Source organism: Pristiophorus japonicus, chromosome 7 (assembly GCF_044704955.1).
Source record: "Pristiophorus japonicus isolate sPriJap1 chromosome 7, sPriJap1.hap1, whole genome shotgun sequence".
Classification (NCBI taxonomy): Eukaryota; Metazoa; Chordata; class Chondrichthyes; family Pristiophoridae; genus Pristiophorus; species Pristiophorus japonicus.
In genome coordinates, this window is record NC_091983.1 from 79,252,499 (window position 1) to 79,273,828 (window position 21,330).

At 44.3% G+C, this 21,330-nt stretch overlaps 1 protein-coding gene across 4 annotated transcripts in view; it reads left to right on the forward strand.

The window, feature by feature from the left end:
• ldah (lipid droplet associated hydrolase) overlaps window positions 1-21,330 on the forward strand; it is a 414,051-nt gene that overhangs the window by 286,663 nt on the left and 106,058 nt on the right. For all 4 annotated transcript variants that reach the window (XM_070885075.1, XM_070885076.1, XM_070885078.1 and 1 more), the window contains one exon: window positions 16,241-16,401. In XM_070885075.1, coding sequence (XP_070741176.1) covers window positions 16,241-16,401 — 161 coding nt within the window. The remainder of the gene's footprint in view (window positions 1-16,240; window positions 16,402-21,330) is intronic.

Consider the following 21,330-nt stretch of genomic DNA (forward strand, 5'->3'; position numbering starts at 1 on the left):
CTTCAGCAAGCTTTCCATGTTCCTCTAGAATATCGCTGCGGCCGATTGAACGTGCATCTGTTGTAAATGAAAAGACCTTTGTGTGTGTTGATGCAGGTGAGGCCTTTCGAATATTCCTCCAGCTCCTACGTCATGTAGGCCGAGGTCAAGTCCAGTTTCATGAACATTTTCCCTCCCGTCAGCGTCGCAAATAGGTCATCTGCCTTTGGTAGCGGGTATTGATTCTGCAGTGAGAAACGATTAATAGTTACTTTGTAATCACCACAGATTTTGACGGTGCCATCTCCCTTGAGGACTGGAACAATCGGACTGGCCCACTCAATGAATTCGATCGGCGAAATGATGCCCTCTCATTGCAGCCTGTCCAGCTCGATCTCCACTCTCTCTCTCTTATCATGAAAGGTACCGCTCTCGCCTTGTGATGGATGGGTCACACCCCCGGAATCAAATGGATCTGCACTTTTACTCCTTGGAACTTCCCAATGCCTGGTTCGAACAGCGAGGGGAACTTGCTTAGGACCTGGGCAATGAGCGTCGTCAACGGACGAAAGCGCTTGGACGTCGTCCCAGTTCCAGCATATCTTTCCCAGCTAGCTCCTGCCGAACAGCGTGGGGCCATCGCCTGGTACCACCCAGTGTGGTAAATCGTGCACTGCTCCGTTGTAGGAGGCCTTTATGGTAGCACTGCCAATTACGGGAATCAGTTCCTTTGTGTACGTTCTAAGTTTGGTACGAATGGGAGTCAGGTCTGGCCTTGAAGCCTTGTTGCACCACAACTTATCGAAAGTCTTTTTACTCATTATGGACTGGCTTGCGCCCGTGTCCAGCTCCACAGACACCGGGAGTCCATTTAATTCAACCTTCAGCACTATCGGGGGACACTTTGTGGTAAATGTGTGCACCCCATATACATCTGCCTCCTCGGTCTGAGGCTCTGGTTCGTCATGGTCCACCGTGGATCTGTCCTCCACTGCATCATGGTGGTTTGCAGGGTTTGCAGTTCACCTGCACATACATTGGAGGTGTCCCATTGTTTCCCAGTCCTTGCAAACGTATCCTTTGAAGCGGCATGAATGGAATCGATGATTACCCCCGCAGCGCCAACAAGGTGTTAATTGCCTTGTATTCATCACCCTTGATGGCGGACTCTGAGTTCATCTGCCGACGTGCAACTACGGGCGTGTGTCCATTTCGATTCAAAAACAACGTTACTTTGTTCACAATACTTGCAGTAGCACTAGTGTGCTGGGGAATTTGTCTGGTATTGACACTGGTGGAGATAAACGTCTGGGCTATCGCTATGGCTTTACTCAAGGTTGGGGTCCCTACAGTCAAAAGTCTGCGAAGTATTACTTCATGGCCAATGCCAAGTAAAAAGAAGTTCCTGAGCATATGCTCCAAGTGTCCTTCAAATTCGCAATGTCCTGCAAGGCGCCTTAGCTCAGCGACATAGCTCGCCACTTGACATCAGAACACTTTTCTTTGGCTTTAGATGCTCCCAGACAAGATGACTTGTCTGTGGGTTTTGATGGAACGAGCAGATTTTTCATGAGGCCATTCGTTGGTGCCCCTCAAACGGTGAGGAGGATCACCCTTCATTTGGCAGCGTTCGCTTCTCCTTCCAGCTCGTTAGCCACAAAGTATTGGTTAAGTCACTCCACGAAGGATTCCCAATCATCTCCATCTGAAAATTTCTCCAGGATGCCCACAGTTCTCTGCATTGTTGCGTTGGGGTTCATCATCTGTATCTCGTCTCCAGTTGTTATGTCTTGGATAAAGAGTCAGACTAGATGCTGTAAGCTCAAAGTAAGTGTGACGTAGTCCTTTATTACAGATCTCAGAGTGCCTCTCCAGCCTGAGAGGTCTCTCTATAAAGAGGTGCTCCCAAGGGATTGTGGGATCCCTTGGGACTCCAGGAGATAAGCCCTCTGGTGGTTAGACATGGTAATTACAGGTTTACATACATAACATAGACCATCTTTAGCTTTAACTGAAAAACAAGAAGACTAATTTCAAAAGCTTTATTGAGCTAAAATTCATATTGAAAGTACTTTTTAAAAAACATAGGCACCAAATATGTGTATTTTCTTTTGTATAAAAGGGAAAAACAAAATGTTCTAATTGTACAACTTTTGTAGCTTTTAATTTGTGTACCATAAACTTTGGAAAGTTTATTAAGCTGAGGGGTAAGAGAGAGTCTGGATCGGAGAGAAGAGGAAAGCGAGAAAGTAGTCATGTTAATGTTAGTTCTGTTTTGAAATTAAAACATTTTGAAGCCAACTAATGAGGTCATATGTGTTGTTGACGTAGAAAATCTCAGTGTTAATCGCTTACACCTTTGAGACAGATTCTAATTTCTAAGACAACTACAACAACTTGTATTTATATAGACCCCTACTTTCCACGCTATATTTTTGGCGCTCACGCATGTGAATGTACAATTTTTTTTGTATGTTTGCGTCAGGGAAAAAAAACGGGACTTTCACCTGACAAATATTTGAATTTGGCGCCGTGCTCTCCGAAGTTGTCTGGGGGGGGCGGAGCTTCAAGTCTGCGCTAAAAGCTCTCTGGGCATGCGCAAAAATAAGAAACTTCCTGGTCTGGATCAAACATATTTAAAGAGCCCTTTGTGATCGGATCGTTTTTCCTTTTGTGATCGGATCGTGCTGGCTGGATCTTTCTGCAGTTTTGACCATTAAAACCTGCAAAACCTGGCTGAGAGGGAAGTGGAAGAAGAATTCAAAGGAGGAGAATGAAGGGCCGTTCGATTTCTCCCACACAAAGTGGTATCCCTGGTAGATATCATTGAGAGGAAATGGAATCTGCTGGCAACTCAGGGGGAAAGCAAAAAAAAGTAAAACCCTGCTATAAGTGGCTCAACGTTGAGATGATGTTGCTGTCGAGTATAATGCAGTAGCCATCACCCAGAGAATCGGCGGGCAGCTGAAAAAGAAGTGGCAGGACCGAAGACAATTAGTTAAAGTAAGTATGCACTGCAATGACATTTATAAATGTGTGTGTGTGTGTGTGTGTGGCCACCACACAGAAGGACCCTCTCTTAAAAAGTTCTACTTTCATCTTGGCAGTTGAAGAATGTAAAGATTCGGAACCACAGGAATCGTACTGGTGGAGGTCCACCAAGTAAGCTGCAATTGAGCCAGCTGGAACAGAGGATCTCTGATCTGATTAAAACTCACCGGAGAAGATCCACCACCAACGTGGACGCTGGACCTAGGTCAAATAGACGGGGTAAGCCCTGCAATTTGCACTGTGGGTTGGCTAAATACTGCATGGCAATACTGCTAGGCTTTAATAGATGTTTTTGATATGTTTTGCAGCAGCTGCGCATGAGGAAGAGGCAGAAGGTGATCCAGAAGGACAAGCAGAAGGACAAGCAGAATTAGCACCCGAAGGACGTCCAGAAGAGAGTCCAGAATTGTTTCCTGATTTTGAGCAGGACGATCTGGATGAAGGCCAGCATGAAGATCCCCCCACTGATCAGATGGTCATATTGGACCTGCAGCTGATAGAGCCAATGGATCAGGATGCGGGTCAGAATGTGGTCCAGCAACACGCATGTGTGAGAGGGATGCCCAATAGGGTCGAGGAGCAAGGCACAGGTGGGACACGGCGAAGGAGGGTGAAAAAGATAGCTGGACCACAAGCGCAGGTAGACATGGTACAGCTCATCGGGATGAGTGGGGAGAGTATGCAACTAACCAGGTCGCTCCTGGACACCATGGGTGAGGTGAGGGTAGAAATTACGGGACTGTCAGGAGAAGTAGCAACACTGTTTGGAGGAATATGACCATCACTAGCGGGGCAGATTAGGGAGGGAATGGTGGATGCACTTGATACACTGTCGGGACAGCTGATGGGGAAATTGTCTGACAAAAGTGACGGAAATTTGCAGGTAGCTGCTGCAATAAGGGAACACACCCAGGTTGTCATTCAACAACACCGATTGGCGGCATCAACTGCTGCCACTCAAATTATCCCCAGACCACCCTCAGGGACTGTGCCGCAGGGTGATCCACAGCTTGAAAAAGAAGACCAAGACGAACCCAGGCCTTGCAGACTAGGTCTGCCCCTGTCTAACCCCACCAACGAAAAACAATAAATATAACCTTGGGCTCACCGGGGGGCCGAGGAAGTGTGCTGCGTCAACAGACAGGGCTAAGGGTAGAGGCACCAGGGCGGGCAAGAGGGGCACTACACGCTAGAGGTCGTTGAATAGAAGGAGAGATATTTGTATCTTGCTATTAGTTGATTTGTTAATAGAAAAGTTTAATACAATAAAGTTTTGTTAATTGAAAATGTTAAAGTTTGATACATGTTAATTGAAAATTTTAAAGTTTGATATTTCTTCATTGAAAAGTAAAATGTTTTATTAAAGTTAAGTACTAATATCTAATAAATCTATTCTTTTAATTTAACCAGAATCAGTGCATTATTTTGTGAATTTAACCAATATAAACCAACACAACATTATTAAAAGTGCAAACAGGTGTAAACAGTCAACATGGTGCGACACTATAATCAACCGTGCTGCCGTTTAGCCTTCAGGCAGAAAAGCGTTCATGGATTAGCCAATGACGCAAGTCTCTAGCAATGTCTAGAGGTCCCCTTGGTCGCCCTACCCTCCTCCGCCGTCGTCCTGTGGCTTGAGGTGGTTCCTCCTCCTGCTGCTGATCCTCCTCCACCTCCTCCTCCTCATCGTCAGCCTCCTCTGAATCCTCATTCCTCCTTCTCCCTCAGCAGGATCTTCAATGTCCAGTACCTGTCCCTTCATGATGGCCAGGTTGTGAGTGGCGTGGTGAGGGGAGTATTACAGGTAGCCTCCAGAGTGGTCCAGGCATCAGAAACGCTGCTTTAAAATGCCAAATGTCCTCTCTATGATGCTCCGTGTTGATATGTGGGACATATTGTACAGACGTTCTGCCTGAGTGCAGGGTTTGCATAGGGGGGGTCATAAGCCAGGTGGCGAGTTCAGTGGGGAGTTGCATAGAAATCAATGACCCTGTATTCGTTCTCAATCATGCATTGGGACCCAAGTGGCTTGAGGGCACTGTAACAGGCAAAGAGGAGAATAGGGTCATAGTGGTCAGACTAAACAATGAGCAGATATGCCGCAAACATCTGGATCAGGTAAAGAAAAGGTTCAGCATGGACACTGAGGAACCTGAAGAAGACCATGGGATGTCAACCACACCACTGCCAGTGAACGAGCAACAAGGATATTCAACAGCATGCACAGTCCCTGCAGCCAGCCCGGACAGGCCGGAACCAACTCGGGCCACAGAGACGCAAGCCACGGCTCAACCACCAGAGCCACAACTGCGGCGCTCCACGAGAGAGCGTCGACCGCCTGAAAGACTCAATCTTTGATTACTCCTGATCACTCTGTTGCTGTGTGTCAATGGTCCCATCCCGGGACGCATTGTCCCTTGTGATGTTGTGAATTGCCGATCCTCCTGCCATTGTCTCTGTTGCTGTCCCACCCTGGAATCTGTTGCTGCCTGGGCGGTGTCGAATTACCCTTGCCTGCCTGCCTGGGCGGTGTCGAATTGCCCTTGCCTGCCTGCGGGGTTCTGTGTCGCTTTTACAGCATTAACTCCCTGGTTCATCGCCACGTTGGAATCGGGGCTGCGCGTGTAAATTATCTTGGTGTCCTCTTCCCCTGCCAAAAAGGTCTGAGCTATCAAAGCTGCCCTTTCCAAAGTCAAGTCCTTGGTCTCAATAAGCTTCCTGAAAATCCCGGCATGACCAATGCACTCAATGAAGAAATCCCTTAACATCTCCCCCCTGTAGGCATCTGTGAACTTACAGAGACTGGCCAAACGCCGAAGGTCCGCAACGAAGTCCGGTATGCTTTGTCCCTCCCGACGTCTGTGTGAATAGAATCAGTGTCGGGCCATGTGTACGCTGCTCGCCGGTTTGAGGTGCTCACCGATCAGTTTACTGAACTCCTCAAAGGTTTTGTCCGCCGGCTTCTCAGGTGCGAGCAGGTCTTTGATCAGCGCGTACGTCTTAGGCCCACAGCTGGTCAGTAGATGCGCCCTTCGCTTGTCGGCTGCTGCCTCTCCCAGCCAGTCTTTCGTGACAAAGCTCTGCTGGAGCCTCTCAACGAAATCCGTCCCAGTCCTCACCAACGTAGTACCTTTCATCTGTGCTACCGGTGGCCATTCTCGTCAGTCGTTGATTCCCATTTCCCGTCGCCAAATGTAGTGTCTCTGCACTGTACTATAAAGTCACATGAGGCATGTACTGCAGACAAGGTCACTACATGACCTGCACCTTTATTCCCAGGACTAAGGAGTCCTGAGCCTGCATGGAACCTCCCTTTAAGTATCTGGATGACCAGGTGAGGAGCGTCTCCCACAAGTTCACCCCCTGTGGTCAAGGTGTGTATTTCACAGTTGTAGACAGTGTACAGTGTTGCTGCATATTGGTTACAGTTATGTGAAGGTTACAAACATGACAGATCACCTGTGACAAATGCTGATTTCTAGCTTGCTGCTGCGCCTGTGCACAAAGCGTCCCGTTTCGGATGCCGACTGAGCTCAAGGCACGGGTCGAGGGAGTGCCGGCCAGGCAGGATCGCAAGCTCGGCTGGACACAAGCACAACAACTCAATGCTCGGCTTCCTGACCTGTGCCTGGAGCCCGGCCTGCAAAGATTGTGTTGGGGTGGACAGTCGCGATTTGGGTGAAAAAGAACCCAGCAAAGTTACTTAATTTTCCTCTGAAAATCTTACACATTTGTTTATTAAATTGTCTCGTTCCAAAAATTCAGAAATTACTTTCCGAGTTATTCTCAGAGTACCCAGTCCAAAATAATCCATGTTTTTGCACTTTATGTTGTATTCTTTTGCCTGGCCCCAATGTCCTTTTGTGCGCTGCGCCGATTTGCTTAAGTTCACAGAAGGTTTTTTTTTCGGGCTTTTTGGTAGTGTGCGCCGCGCTGAAAAAACTCGTGGACAGCCAAAATCACCTAACTGTACAAAAACCGCGCCCGAGCCCATTTTCACTCGTGTCTGCGCCAAAAATGTTTAAACTGGCGCACATGTTTGGCTCCAGCATACAAACGTTGGCGAAAATTGCAAACTGACGATTTCACGCAAAAAAATGTTTGGACCCCAAAAAATGGCGCACAAACGTGGCAAAAATAGGGGCCATAGAGCTTTTAACGTAGTAAAACATCCCAAGGCACGTCACAGAGTATTGTAAGACAAAAGTTTGACATCGAGCCACATAAAAAATCACGGCAGATGATCAAAAGCTTGGTCAAAGAGATAGGCTTTAAGGAACATCCTCAAGGAGGAAAGAGAGACAGATAGGTTTAGGGAGGAAGTTCCAGAGCTTAGGGCCTAGGCAGCTGAAGGCACAGCCACCGATGGTTGAGCAGTTATAATCAGAGATGCCCAAGATGGCAGAATTTGAGGAGAGCAGATATTTTCGGGGGATTGTGAGGCTGAAGGAGATTACATAGAAACAAAGAAATTAGGTGCAGGAGCAGGCCATTCGGCCCTTCAAGCCCACACCGCCATTCAATAAGATCATGGCAGATCATTCAACCTCAGTACCACTTAACTGCTTTCTCTCCATACCCATTGATCCCTTTGGCCGTAAGGGCCATATCTAACTCAATTTTGAATATATCTAACGAGCTAGCCTCAACAACTATTTGCGGTAGGGAATTCCACAAGTTAACCACTCTCCAAGTGAAGAAGTTTCTCCTCATCTCGGTCCTAAATGGCTTACCCCTTATTCTTAGACTGTGACCCCTGGTTCTGGAACTCCCTAGCAACGGGAACATTCTTCCTTTCTCTAACCTGTCCAATCCCATCAGAATTTTATATGTTTCTATGAGATCCCCTCTCATTCTTCTAAACTCCTGTGGATACTAGCCCAGTTGATCCAGTCTCTCCTCATATGTCAGTCCTGCCATCCCGGGAATCAATCTGGTGAACCTTCGCTGTACTCCTTCAATAGCAAGAATATCCTTCCTCAGATTAGGAGACCAAAACTGTACACAATATTCCAGGTGAGGCCTCACCAAGGCCCTGTACAACTGCAGTAAGATCTCCCTGCTCCTATACTCAAATCCTCCAGCTATGAAGGCCAACATGCCATTTGCCTTCTTCACTGCCTGCTGTATCTGCACGCCAACCTTCAATGACTGATGTACCATGACACCCAGATCTCGTTGCACCTCCGCTTTTCCTAATCTGTCACCATTCAGATAATATTCTGTCTTCCTGTTTTTGCCACCAAAGGGAGGGGCGAGGCCATGGAGGGATTTGTAAACAAGGATGAGAATTTTGAAAGACCTATGAAAGAGAGAAGCAGGCAGATAGCCACGAAGAATCACATTTTCCCTACAACTCCTATTTCCCAAATGCAGTCTGTAGCCATCGGTGGCTCCATTCTAAGCCACACCACACCATACCACCCACCTACTCCCACTGAAAACGACAAAAGAAATTAAAGAAAGAGAAGACAGAGAGAGAATCATTAAGGAGAGAGAAACAGAAGGTTAAAGCGAGAGACACAAACAGAGGAGGAGAAACAGTAACAGGAAGGAATCAAAGACTAACCTCTCTGACTCATTGTGGCAATGCTACAGGAGATTGACGACTTTCAAGTTAAATTCAAAAATAATAAATAGTTTAAAATGTGAAGGCTAAAATAAAACAGTTATATCTTTACAAGTTCAGTTCGACGTGTTAAGGAATGCTTTTCCTTTAATTGCAGTAGTCACATTGACAACAAGCTCTTTTTGAAGTCAGAGGCTAGATTTTCAGATACGGTGGAAATTTTGGCTTTGCACCCACCTATTGCCCTGAGCACTAACCCCTGTAAATTTTCCAAAGTTAGGCTCATGTAAATTTTTGTGGCTGAATGGAGGCAATATTTCCACTCTGTTGGATCAGGCACCTTGGGTGAGGTGAGGTCAAATCGGTGTAGCTCCAACCACAGCATGATCATTGTCCCTGGGCCAGAAAATGCCACCTTGCCTAGTGAAATTGATTGCTTTGCAAGACAGCCCTTTCATTTATAAAGCACCCCACAACCACCCGCACCCCGCAACTCTTAGCAATGCTGGATGCCAGGAACACAGCGACGTTAATGACACCCAATGTTACTGAGACATTAATATTAGGATATTCATCAGAATGTGCACTCTTCCTACCATTAATCTATTATTTGAATGCATCCACCCAAATATGGGATTACATATTCAATGTCTGCCATCACTTCCAGCAAAAAGTCCTGGAAATAGTGGAGGACATCAGGGAACCAGTCGAATAGCTCCCTGACACATGGTCTCAAAACCACCAAAAATAAAGGAGACAGGGAACTGAAAATCCTGCCCGGGGTTTTTAAATCTAAAGCATAAACATCTAATGTTACATTTTGCTTACTTCCTATGGATGTAAAGGTTACCATGAATCTGGGTTTGTTTCTCAGATGGTTTCAAATTTACTGGTGACTTGAGTACAGGCAGCTAAATATAAGTCTACAATCATAAGCTTTTGGCCACAATGATCATCGGTGATTACAGAGAATCATTTGCACTTTTCCTTGCACAGACAACCCAAGTTGTCAACCCAGATACAGCTGTCAGTCGAACTCACTATCCCGAAATCTCACCCAGGATGGCAATGATATCCTGACCATTTTGATCTGTGATTGCTGGAAATTAAGTATTTCTCCAACCAGCTGTCAGATTGACACCAATGATTCTGCTTCAATAGGCATTAGCATGTTAAATCCTTAAATGCTTATTTTTTTGTCACAGTTACATCCTCATTTGGAGAATTGTCTTCCCTTTTGATCTTCACATCTATTGATGCATATTTAGCCACTAGAGAGGGTGCAGAGGAGAGAACAAAAATGATACTAAAGTTAGATTTCTTAGTGAAATGGATAGGCTTCTGGAGCTGGAGTTATTCAGTTTGAACAAACATGGGCTCAAAGGGATATGATTTGAGGTTTTATCATTTATGAAAGCATTGGATGTTGTAGATTTGGATAATATATTTCAAATGGATAATGATAGAAAGACCAAAGGGATGCCTACAAAATACATAGGCTAAAAGTTAGGTTAAATGCCAAAAATAATTTATTTTTTCAGAGGGTTGTTGTCATCTGGAACAAGTTACCAGAGTGTATGTATAGTAAGTATGGGTAACATACAGTCCTCTAAGAAGGAATTTGACAAGTTCCTGTGAGAGGACAGCATCGGGAAATATCAAGGTGTGTGTGGGTTAGATTTTGCTAGCGATGTGTCATGGGAAACCATAGTTTCCCGGAGCTTGTTAGATTGTCCTGAAATTGGTCATATGATTATTTTTTCCTTTTGTTTTTTGGCCTCCCCACCAGTTACCATTGTGGTGGCAGGGCATGAAGATGCACAAAGCAATGGATAGTGTCTTTTCTCCATTCCTTTCGTTTGCATCCATTTTCAAGATATTTCTCCTTCAGCAAAAAATGCAAAGGTTTCCCCCACCTAGACCCAGACAAAATGGCTTCCCAGAATGAGATCTCACCAGATAGGCCACTGATAACAGGGAAAGAGAAGCCATTAAAATATATTTTCCAAACGGATTATTCTCTGAGTGACATTAATCTTGTTCATCATGTTGTTCTAATATTACTTGCCTCCCTTGGAGAGTACTTGATTTTTGCACTGCTACTTCTTCAGTATCAGTGTTGGCAGTCAACATTTGCATTAATGGTATCGGGATATATTTAACAAACGCATGTAACATCATAAAAACCCTGGGACAGAAGTAATGACATACTCAGTGGAACATGATTTCTGTGATACTGTGACCAAGGAAATGGGGAATGTGTCTAGCCAGAGCTGAATCGTGAATGTAAATAGATATTCTACAGTTTATATAAGGCTAAAAATTGGAGAGCACTTAAAACATGCCGATGCCACAACAGGCCGGAGTTAACGACAGCCAAAATTAATGACTGGGATATTAGTGCTGGTTGCTAATTAACATTAGCCCAGTGCTAAACTCACTGTGCAAGGCAGTAGTCAAGCAGGAAGCCCAATATAGCGTGGCCATAGTATCATTGCAGAAAGAACAGCCTTCTCTTAAAGCAAGGCAGTCATTTTAGAAAACAGTGCAGTCCCTTAAAGGGTAACTGCTTCCTAAAATGAAAAATATTAAAATAGGCAGTTTTTAGCCCTTGAAGCTCAGCTGCCTTCTGAAAAAAATTAGCTTTAAAAAGATTTCCCAAAGACTTCAGCTCTTAAAGCTGAATTGCCTTCCACAAAAACAAAAATGAGAAAAGTGCTTCAGCATTAACACAAATGGCTCAGCATGCCAGGGAAGGGCACCCAGTGTCTCGCATGTAGCTCTCCAGCTTTGCACAGGGGTCAACACTGAAAGAATGACGTGGGACAAGATGACCGAGGTCATCACTACCAGCAGTGTCACCCCCACCGCCTGGCTCCAGTGCCCAAAGAAGTTTCATGACCTCATACCAATGGTCACGGTCAGTTAATGCATCTTCAAAAGCCATCTCCTACCAACTGCACCACTAGCCTCGCACACTGCTCAATGCATAATCTCCCCCACACCCTCCCCCATTCACCTACCAACAATCTGTATCAATCACAAGGCACACCTTCCATTCAGAGCTTCACCACACACCCTTGGAGGAGTCGGTGCTGGCCATTCTTGACAGAGGCAGGGCTGAAAGGATACAAGATGCTGGTATCCTCATACGTTATCCTCCTGCTTGCATGCACCGCTTGCTTTCCCGCCCTCCCCTCACCAAAACTCCACCCTTGTGCCTTCCTCATTTCACATACCCAGGAAATGCATCTTGCCCATGAGGAGGAAGAGGAGAGTGAAGAAAAAGAAACACCATCACTCGATTTCACACTCCCAACCATCAGCTCCTCAAGGTTGTCCTCCAAGGTCATTTGCAGTGTCCCCCACTGAAAGTCAGCAGCCTTCCACCAGCCATGCTGCAGCCACTGCGTGTCATCAGTAGGATAGGCAAAGGCCAGTGATCCTGCTGGTAAATGCACATGTGAGGCATCAGGTGAGGACAGTGAAATAGCCTGTCAACACTCACTGTCGAGGTTCACACATGGAGTTTGGGCACATGGGTCACATATTGGAGAGAAACTGGTAAGTGTAGAACTGAACCCAGCCAGAGTCAGCACCTTGAGGGGAGGAGAGAGAGGGGAACCAGTCAGTGTAGAACTGAATCCAGCCAGAGTCAGCACCTTCAGGGCAGGAGAGGGAGAGGAACCAGTGAGTGTAGAACTGAAAGAATTGAACCCAGCCAGAGTCAGCACCTTCAGAGGAGGAGAGAGAGGGGAACCAGTGAGTATAGAACTGAACCCAGCCAGAGTCAGCACTTTCAGGACGGGAGAGGTCAATTAAGGGAATCAAGGGATATGGGGATAATGCAGGAAAGTGGACCCTCCTCCCAATGGTTCAGTGGGTAAAGGCATGCAGGATCTGTTCCCCCCCCCCCCCACTCTCCCATTGTAAAATGCACTGTAGAATGGAATACAAAACCCACGGACAGTGGGACTGGTTAATAAAAACCAAACCTCAGTACAAACACCCAGAGGGTGGGCTATACAGCAAAGGTTTCATTCAAACATTGCAGCGAAACGATGACTCATTGAGATACTGGAACGACATCATCAGAGACAATGATACAGGATACCTGCCATTGATCTAAGCAATAGCACCAGACGCTGGCCATGCACACCTTCAATGGTCCCTGGTCCCTGTCAAGAAGGAAGAGGGACATTCACATATTCCTCAACTGTGGAGCCTGATCTGTTCCCAAGGAAGGTTTGCATTGTACTACACAGCAAGAGAGCTGATCATGCCCCTGTCTGGGCCAGGGGGTGGAATACATTGATGATCAAGAGGTAATTAACCATCGGAAGAGAAGTCCTGCTACAAATGTACAGGGTATTGGTGAGGCCACACCTGGAGTACCGCGTACAGTTTTGGCTCTGTATTTAAGCAAGGATATACTTGCATTGGAGGCTATTCAGAGAAGGTTCACTAGGTTGATTCTGGAGATGAGGGGGTTGACTTATGAAGATAGGTTGAGTAGGTTGGGCCTATACTCATTGGAGTTCAGAAGAATGAAACTTATAAGATAATGAGGGGACTCGACAAGGTGAATGTAGAGAGGATAATTCCACTCATAGGGGAAACTAAAACTATGGGACATAGTCTGAGAATAAGGGGCCGCCCATTTAAAACAGATGAGGAAGAATTTCTTCTCTCAGAGGGTTGTAAATCTGTGGAATTCTCTGTCCCAGAGAGCTGTGGAGGCTGGGTCATTGAATATATTTGAGGCGGAGATAGACAGATTTTTGAGCGATAAGGGAGTAAAGGGTTATGGAGTGCGGGCAGGGAAGGAGATTGTAGAGGGACGTGATCGGGGCCCGGGGCAGCACGGGCCAGCCCACACTGCGATATGTGTGCGAGTTCGGTCCGTGCAGCAGAGCAGGTCTCCAGTCGTCTTGGTTAATCCTTGCCATTGGATCAAGACCAATCTCTGTCAAGCCCGTGTGGTAGCTGGTGTGCAATGGCCACCACACATTTAAAAAATCCACGCACAGGCATCTTCCACCCTTCAGGATGTAGTACAGGATCTGGAATATTAGGTCCTTCATTGAAACACCTGTGAACTCATCCTTTTTTGGCATGGAAGCAAGTCATCCTCATTTCAAGAGACTGCCTATGATGATGATGATGAGGAGGCAAAGGCACACACAAGACAATCACTAAGGGAATGCATAAGGGTGATGAGTTGATTTCTTGATGTCATATTGGATAGATAGATTTATAAAGTTGGATTGGAAAGTTTGCTTTGTGGTAACTTTCATTTCAGCATTGTGATCAATGAAAAGCTGTGATGGTCAATAACAGAGGGAAGGTGAAGTGTGGGACAACTGTTGGAAGGGGAATTGGGGCTGTGGTCACTGGTACTGCAGGTGGTTGATTCAATCCCAGATATCCCGGCCAGAAAGGGAGTGTCTGGGTTGCATCCTTCCTTCTGATTCCTCCTCTTTCGCTTCCTCCTCTTCCATTTCTTCCTTGTCTGCATCTTTCTCTTCTCTCTGCGAGCGGTTGCTAGAAATCCGAAATAATTGCAGAAAATGCTGGAAATACTCAGCAGGTCGGTCAGTAGCTCGACCTGAGACATGAACTCTGTTTCTCCCTCCACGGATGCTGCCTGACCTGCTGAGTATTTCCACCACCTTTTGCCTTTTCGAGACTTTCCTTTACCATTCGAGACCTTGCAAGCAAGCAGCTGCACTCGCTGCACACTTTGAAAACTTTTATAACATGTATTGCAAAAAGCCAATACTCTAATAAAATATGTAAAACTCCAGTCCAAAATCTTAAATACAAACTTACCTGAAAGATGTGTGTTTCCCTTTAAGAAGTGCCGACAGCTTCTCTGTCAGTCTGCTGCACGCTCGCTTTTCAGATCGAGCTTAGGACTCAGCGCAAAGATCCAAGTTCACAGAGCATGGTGTTGCACGCCGACTAACGTCACACTCTCCATATTTGCATGTCCAGGGTGAGGATCACAGCCACTGCTATTGGCGGCACTATGGTCCTCACCAAAATGGCGACTGCCAAGTCTCGCGCCAGAGAAGGGCATTCGAGTGGCGGCCGCCTTTTTTTTCAGGAAACCGCCAGTAATTTGTGGCAGTAAGTAGCCGAATTTTTCCCTTCACATATTTAATTTCCTAGGTTAAGGTTCTACATAAATACTTGCTTGGAAGTAAGTATGGCAGAATTGTGGTCGGGTAGATTGCAATTATTCTTTGAACGTAACAAGCTTAATGGGCTGAATGGCTTTTGTTCATTGCTTGCTTGTACTGTCTCACGCTTGTAACGTTTATACTGTTGAATGACTTTATGTACAACCTGATTAGTTTCAATGTAATATTTCATTCATAAGTCTTCGTAAATATAGTGCTTATTTAAACAAACACCCCAGGATCTTTAGTTTTTTTAAATTAAAGTAACTGAAGCTTCAACTCATGGGTATTATCATGAATAGCTTTTTCAGCCAATTTCAAAAGATGTCATCCTTTTAAGCGTTATGTTCAATATATTACGTCAAACTACAATAGTGGTAAAATCTCAGGTTATGTTCATCGTGTACTCCTGATTTTCAAAAAAATTATATTGAAGGCCCACCTTATTTTTAATCCATACAGAAAGAAAGAAAGCGGTGGGGCATCAAGAAAGTTCATATTGTATTGAAGCCGTCACCAACAGAAGGTTTGGGGCTCAGTTTTTCCCAGTGATTTGCACCGTTTTTTTTTAGAGCAGGCAGCTTTTTTTGGCCTATGTTTTAAAAAAACCACAGTTTCCCCAATCAATTTGCACCAGCGTAACTCAGTTAGTTACGATTTTTTGGGGTAAGTTTTTTTTTCAGCATAACATGCTACCCGTGCCAATTCTGGCCATTTAGGCAAGTTTGGCCAGCTGAGAGTTACTCCAGTTCTGCTTTGGTCAGCATATGTGGCCTCTGCAGTAAAACCTTCTGGTGAGTTAAAGAAATCTGCACAGGTAAGTGCAGCAGATGCCCGAACAGCAGCAGCAGGAAAGGTGAGAGAGGGGGGATGGAGAGAGGAGGTGGGGGGCGGGGGGGAGAGAGGAGGTGTAGTGTGGAAGAGAGGGGGTGGGGGAAGCCTTTCGGCTGTAGTTAGGTGCAGGAACCGGGAGAGAGGAGGCCATTCAGCTTGGGATAGGGACGGGGGAGCGGACCGGCAAGGTGTTCGGAGCTGAGGTCGGGCGGGGGTACGGACCGACCGGCATGCCCTTCGGCCAGAGCTAGAGGTGGGGAGCGGGACTGGCTTTAATAATTGGAGGTAAGTTGATGCAATGTGTTTTAATGTGTTGGGAGCTGGCTGTATGTTTCACTTTGCAGCCTCAGCTCGCATTGTGACCCTGGTTACCGTGGCAACCCGATCTCTTTGGCGCAGATCAAGGCTCCACCCCCAAAACTAAAGGACAGGTTAGGCCACGCAAAAATGAAGAAATCCAACGGGGAAACTTAGAACATTTTTTTTGGCATACTTGGGCCCCACAAAAGTGGGCGTAACTCTTTAAGTATGCCAAAAAAAGTTTTGGGGAAAATTGAGCCCATAATATGGCAAGTTTATGAGAGTGTGATCATTTTCAATAGTTCCTTTATTTTTCTTGCAGACATTGAGCTACAGGATGTCTTTGGATTGAATGGACAAATAGAACATAAATTAACTTTCCTCAGGAAAAATGTGCCAAAGGATATCAAGCTTGTGCTGATTGGCCATTCTATTGGTTGTCATATGATACTAGAAATTATGAAGCGTGAACCAGAATTACAGGTACGTGTTCTGATTGAACCATTGTGATGATTGTACAACAGGTTGATGTCAATCATGTTTATACCATACTTAGTGACTGATGTTCTGATGCTGATACTTGCAAGTTATATCAGTCACGATTTGAGTGGTATAAACTTGTGAATCACCTGGCCTGTTGTGTGCTTCTAATGTACCATGATTTAGTTATTTATTTATTACAAAACTTGGATTTATTTATCACTATTACAATATTTTGATAGAGACTTTACACTGGTGTGCTAAATAAAGGCAGTCGATTATGCATGTACAGATCTGTTGGTGCAACACATGTCAGGGTTGTTATTTCTGATGTCAAGAAAAACTTAACAGCTCCGATGTTCAGTCAGCAGTATAACAATCATCCCACACACCAGACATATGGCATGAATTGAATCAAAACAGGTCTTATTTTTATTTGCCCCAAGTCAGCTCATACCACACAAAATACCCTAGTTAAGGCAGTGAGCAGGTAATCTATTCCATGGGGTCTACCGATGTCAACAGCAAGAAAACTTGTCGTTGACCACTATGCAGACCGGAGAATGAACTGAAATTGTCACAATATAATTGACTACAAGAAGAACTGACTTTCTGTGGAACTTAAATAAAATGTAGCATTTTTATTGTTCTGTTGTTCCCATTTTTTAATCCCCATAGTTTAGACCGTTGACCTTGAGCCTTAGAGTTTTACTATTTTTTACTTAGTTATCTGTACCAAACCTATTTTTGTCCCGGGCTTGCTGAGCGTGCACTTTATTGGCCATTTGCATTGTTATCCGTTGTTACGCAATGTTCTGTTCTGTTTAAAAACTTGACAAAACTGCCACACTGCCTCCTGTCTATGTAAGAAACAATGTTGATGCTTTTCCCCACTGTACCAATTTCTCCAACTGTGCACATTGTAAGAAGTTAAAAGTATTGGACCAAAGCAGCTTCTATTTTTCCTCTATTTAAGAAGCAGCCTAGAAATGAGCTTACTTGTCCTGTCTGCATCAAAAACATGACCCTCCATATCAGTTAGAACTAACGAAACAAAGGCCATGGAATCAACATAGGTTACTGAATTGGGCCTTATGAACAGTGAGATTGCTCTTTACTGGGAAATGAAACAGGACTATTCTTGCTATTTGTTGTACTCAAAAGAATAAGGTTTGATATTCAAAGCTCAAAGTCCTGACCCCTTGTATGAAATATGCAGCTCAAATAGTAAAACTCTTTCACATAATTCAAGCAGTAAATTTAAGAAACTGGCTACCGACCATATTAAATATAAGTTGTTTTGCATAGACATAGGAGCAATACTTGTCCTATTACACATCTTCATCAATATACTAGTGTAGAGATGTCCAATTTGCCCTCTATGAACCACGTGCTATACCCGAGCCTTGACAATCAGATCCTCGAAACTCAGACAATGTTGTATTTCCACTTATATTATATTTCTAGTTGGCTAGCTTGAATTTTGTGGATCTAGTGGTTTGGAAAAACTGTTCTTAGCATTGCTGTTTAAACGGTGGGTAGATACATCCAGCATTAGAACACCCAGATCTGTTGGAACATAAGTTACATGCAAATAAATTAGTCTATGAATGTAATATAAACTAAAGGGTACAATTCTAAAGGAGGTGCATGAACAGAGACCCTTGGGTATATAGAAACATAGAAAATAGGAAGAGTAGTAGGCCATTCGGCCCTTCGAGCCTGCACCGCCATTCAATATGATCATGACTGATCCTCTATCTCAGCACCACATTCCAGCTTTTTTCCTATACCCCTTGATGCCTTTTGTATCTAGAAATCTATCTATCTCCCTCTTAAATATATTCAGTGACTTGGCCTCCACAACCTTCTGTGGTAGAGAATTCCACAGGTTCACCACCCTCCGAGTGAAAAAATATACCACAAATCGTTGAAGGTGGCAGGGCAGGTTGAGAAAGCGGTTAAAAAAGCATATGGGATCATGGACTTCATAAATAGAGGCATAGGGCTGGAAATTCCACAACCTTCCGTCGGGTTTTTCGGCGGTATTTCGCCGTTTTGGGCAGAAAACAGTGCAGCGGGAAATTCCCTGAAGTCTTGCGCCGGCTGTTTTGAAATACCGCTGGGGAGCGGACCAGCAGCATGCAAGACTGGAAAAAGAGCTTTCACCCGATATTTGGATCAGCGGTCACCCGTTGATGGGACTAAAAAACGCTGAGGAAAAACCTGTCGATGCAGCCCTTGGAACGGCAGTACGTATGAAACCCTGCAAAAAAGTAAGTTAACGTTTTTATTTAAAAATTTTAACCCTCTTAAGAGAAAAGGGGAAAATAATCCAAAAGGCTAAATAGAAGAAATTGCTGTTTTCCTTATTTTTTTCATTTCCTTATTTCTCACCAAATGTGTTTTTTTCCTTGAATCACTTGACATTTTTACAATTTGCCTTGAAACGTGTTTATAGTCAGGCAACAGTAAATTGAATTACCATGGGGGAAGGGTATTTGTTGTGTCATGCCAAAATGGTAGTATAAAAGCAAACCCTATCATGCATTAGCTCATTTGTTAATCTTTATGATTTGCACACAATGAAAAACATATAGAAAACAATTGGCAAAGTGTCAAAACAATGGTATTTGAGTCAATCCTGGAACAAAGCCTTTCAGTGAACAATTCAAATTGGAAACATACTTCTATTTTAAAGAGACAGTATCCCTTTTGTTGATCTATATAGTGGCTAAACTTCTCTGCTGTATCAAATACTGAAACTCAAACCTCACAATTATTATGTTGCACCGCTTTACATTTAAACCATAACCGTTAACATGAGCTGTCATCGTTGCAGTAATGTACAAATTATTTGGTGATGTTCAGATTTATTTGAAACCAACACGGTTTGAATTTATGTTGAACTCCAACATAAATTGCAAATCTCATTGTGTGAATTTTTTTTCATGTTTTAAATACAACATCCTGGCAGCTAGCCAACAAAAACACTGTCTTTAAAATGTAAGTCCAGTTGAATATAAACTTACAGAGTTAGCTAAAAAGCTCAATTGTTTCCATGAATGTTTCCTTCAAGGATTTCATTGGGATGAAAATCGGGCGGGTTCCACAATGGGCGGTTGATCTGCACGGCGAATTTACCACCCATGCACATGGAAATGTATCCCTGTAACTTTAGTCCTGATCCATAAATACCATAGGAAACAACTTGACACTACTTTGCATAGCATTAGTTGTATTAGCTTTGATTGTTATAAATATGTTTCTATATTTTTCTGTTTGTGGGTCTTGCATGGGCCAGCTGCACGCCAGCAGGTCCTGGCACTTTTATAATTGGCTTGCCGCCAGTTGCGCAGGACTAGTACCTGTGAGACCCAGTGCCACTAGCACGGGTCTCCTAGAATATAAATGGACCTGGAATGCATTGTTCCTTTGCTGCTATACTCTGCCACTATATATTGCTGCCAATGGTTATTTTTCCTCTGCTCACATACTTGTCCCTGGTGTACACAGTGATCCAGCCTTGGCTCCTACCTCTTCATTATCTACATACTACCCCTCATCAACATTATCCAGAAGCTTTGTGATTAGCTGCCATATGTATGCTAATAGCAGACAACTTTGGCCCAAAGGTTGTTGCCATTGTCTCAAATTGTCTGTCTGATGTCAAGATCAAGTGAACCCAAAACTTCCTCCAGCTGAAAGTCAACAATAATGAAGCTATTTCTGAATGCATTAGCTCCAAAATTGAAAGGGCAAATATTCAGGTTGTTCACTTGATAAGATTTGAACTACATTTAAAAAAAGAAAGACTTGCATTTATATAGTGCCTTTCACGAACTTAAGGATGTCCCAAAGCACATTACAGCTTATACTTTTGAAGCATAGGAGATAGCCAATCTGCACCAATAGCAGTGAGATAATGACCAGATAATCTGTTTTAGTGTTGTTGGTTGAAGGATAAATATTGACCCGGACACTGGGTGGAACTCCCCTGCTCTTCTTCAAATAGCATCATGGGATCTTTTACGTCCACATGAGAAGGTAGACGGGGCCTCGGTTTAAAGTCTCATCCTAAAACGGCACTTCCAGCAGTGCAGCTCTCAGGCAGTACTGCACTGGAGTGTCAGCTTAGATTTTGTGCTCAAGTGTCTGGAATAAGACGTGAACTGACAAACTCCTGACTCAGACGCAAGACTGCCACCAACTGAGCCACAACTGACACTGAAGTAAACATACAAAAAGCTGGGAGAAGAGAAAGAGAAACCTTAAGGAAGTTTAGCTGCACTTATCACAATCAATAACTTCAGTGTTCTATGAAGCCTATATCCACAGTGTGATTAAATATTGTAGCCTAATAAAGTCAAAAGACGTTGACTCCATAATAACTACTCCAGCTAAGCGTCCTTCTCTACAACATTTCCAGAGATGTGGTTGGGCTTTTAGTGCTCAGTTTCCTACATTACAACAGTGACTACAATCCAAATGTACTTCATTGGCTGTAAAGTGCTTTGAGATGTCTGGTGGTCATGAAAGGCGCTATATAAATCCAGGGGCTAGAACCTTCACTTTCTTTGCATGCTTAACGCCCATTTAAAGCCCATTTTACCGCTGAAATGACGCATAACGCCCATATATTGCCCATTTTGGCACAAAATGGAAACTGATGGGCATTTTTCGGAAACTTATCGCTGACATTATTTTCCCCATGTGCTTATCGCTGGGGAAAAATATTACCGCCTGCCCACTTTTTTGGGGCGGAATCATCAGAATGGGCAAAATCAACACCCATAATATCGCCCAGCGTTACTTTCCACACTGATTTAACGCCGAGATTCAATATTAATGCCCGCCGACTTTTTTTTTGTCGTAAAGAGCATATTTACCGAAACTAGTGGCCATGAGATCGCCCAACGTCAATTTCACCAC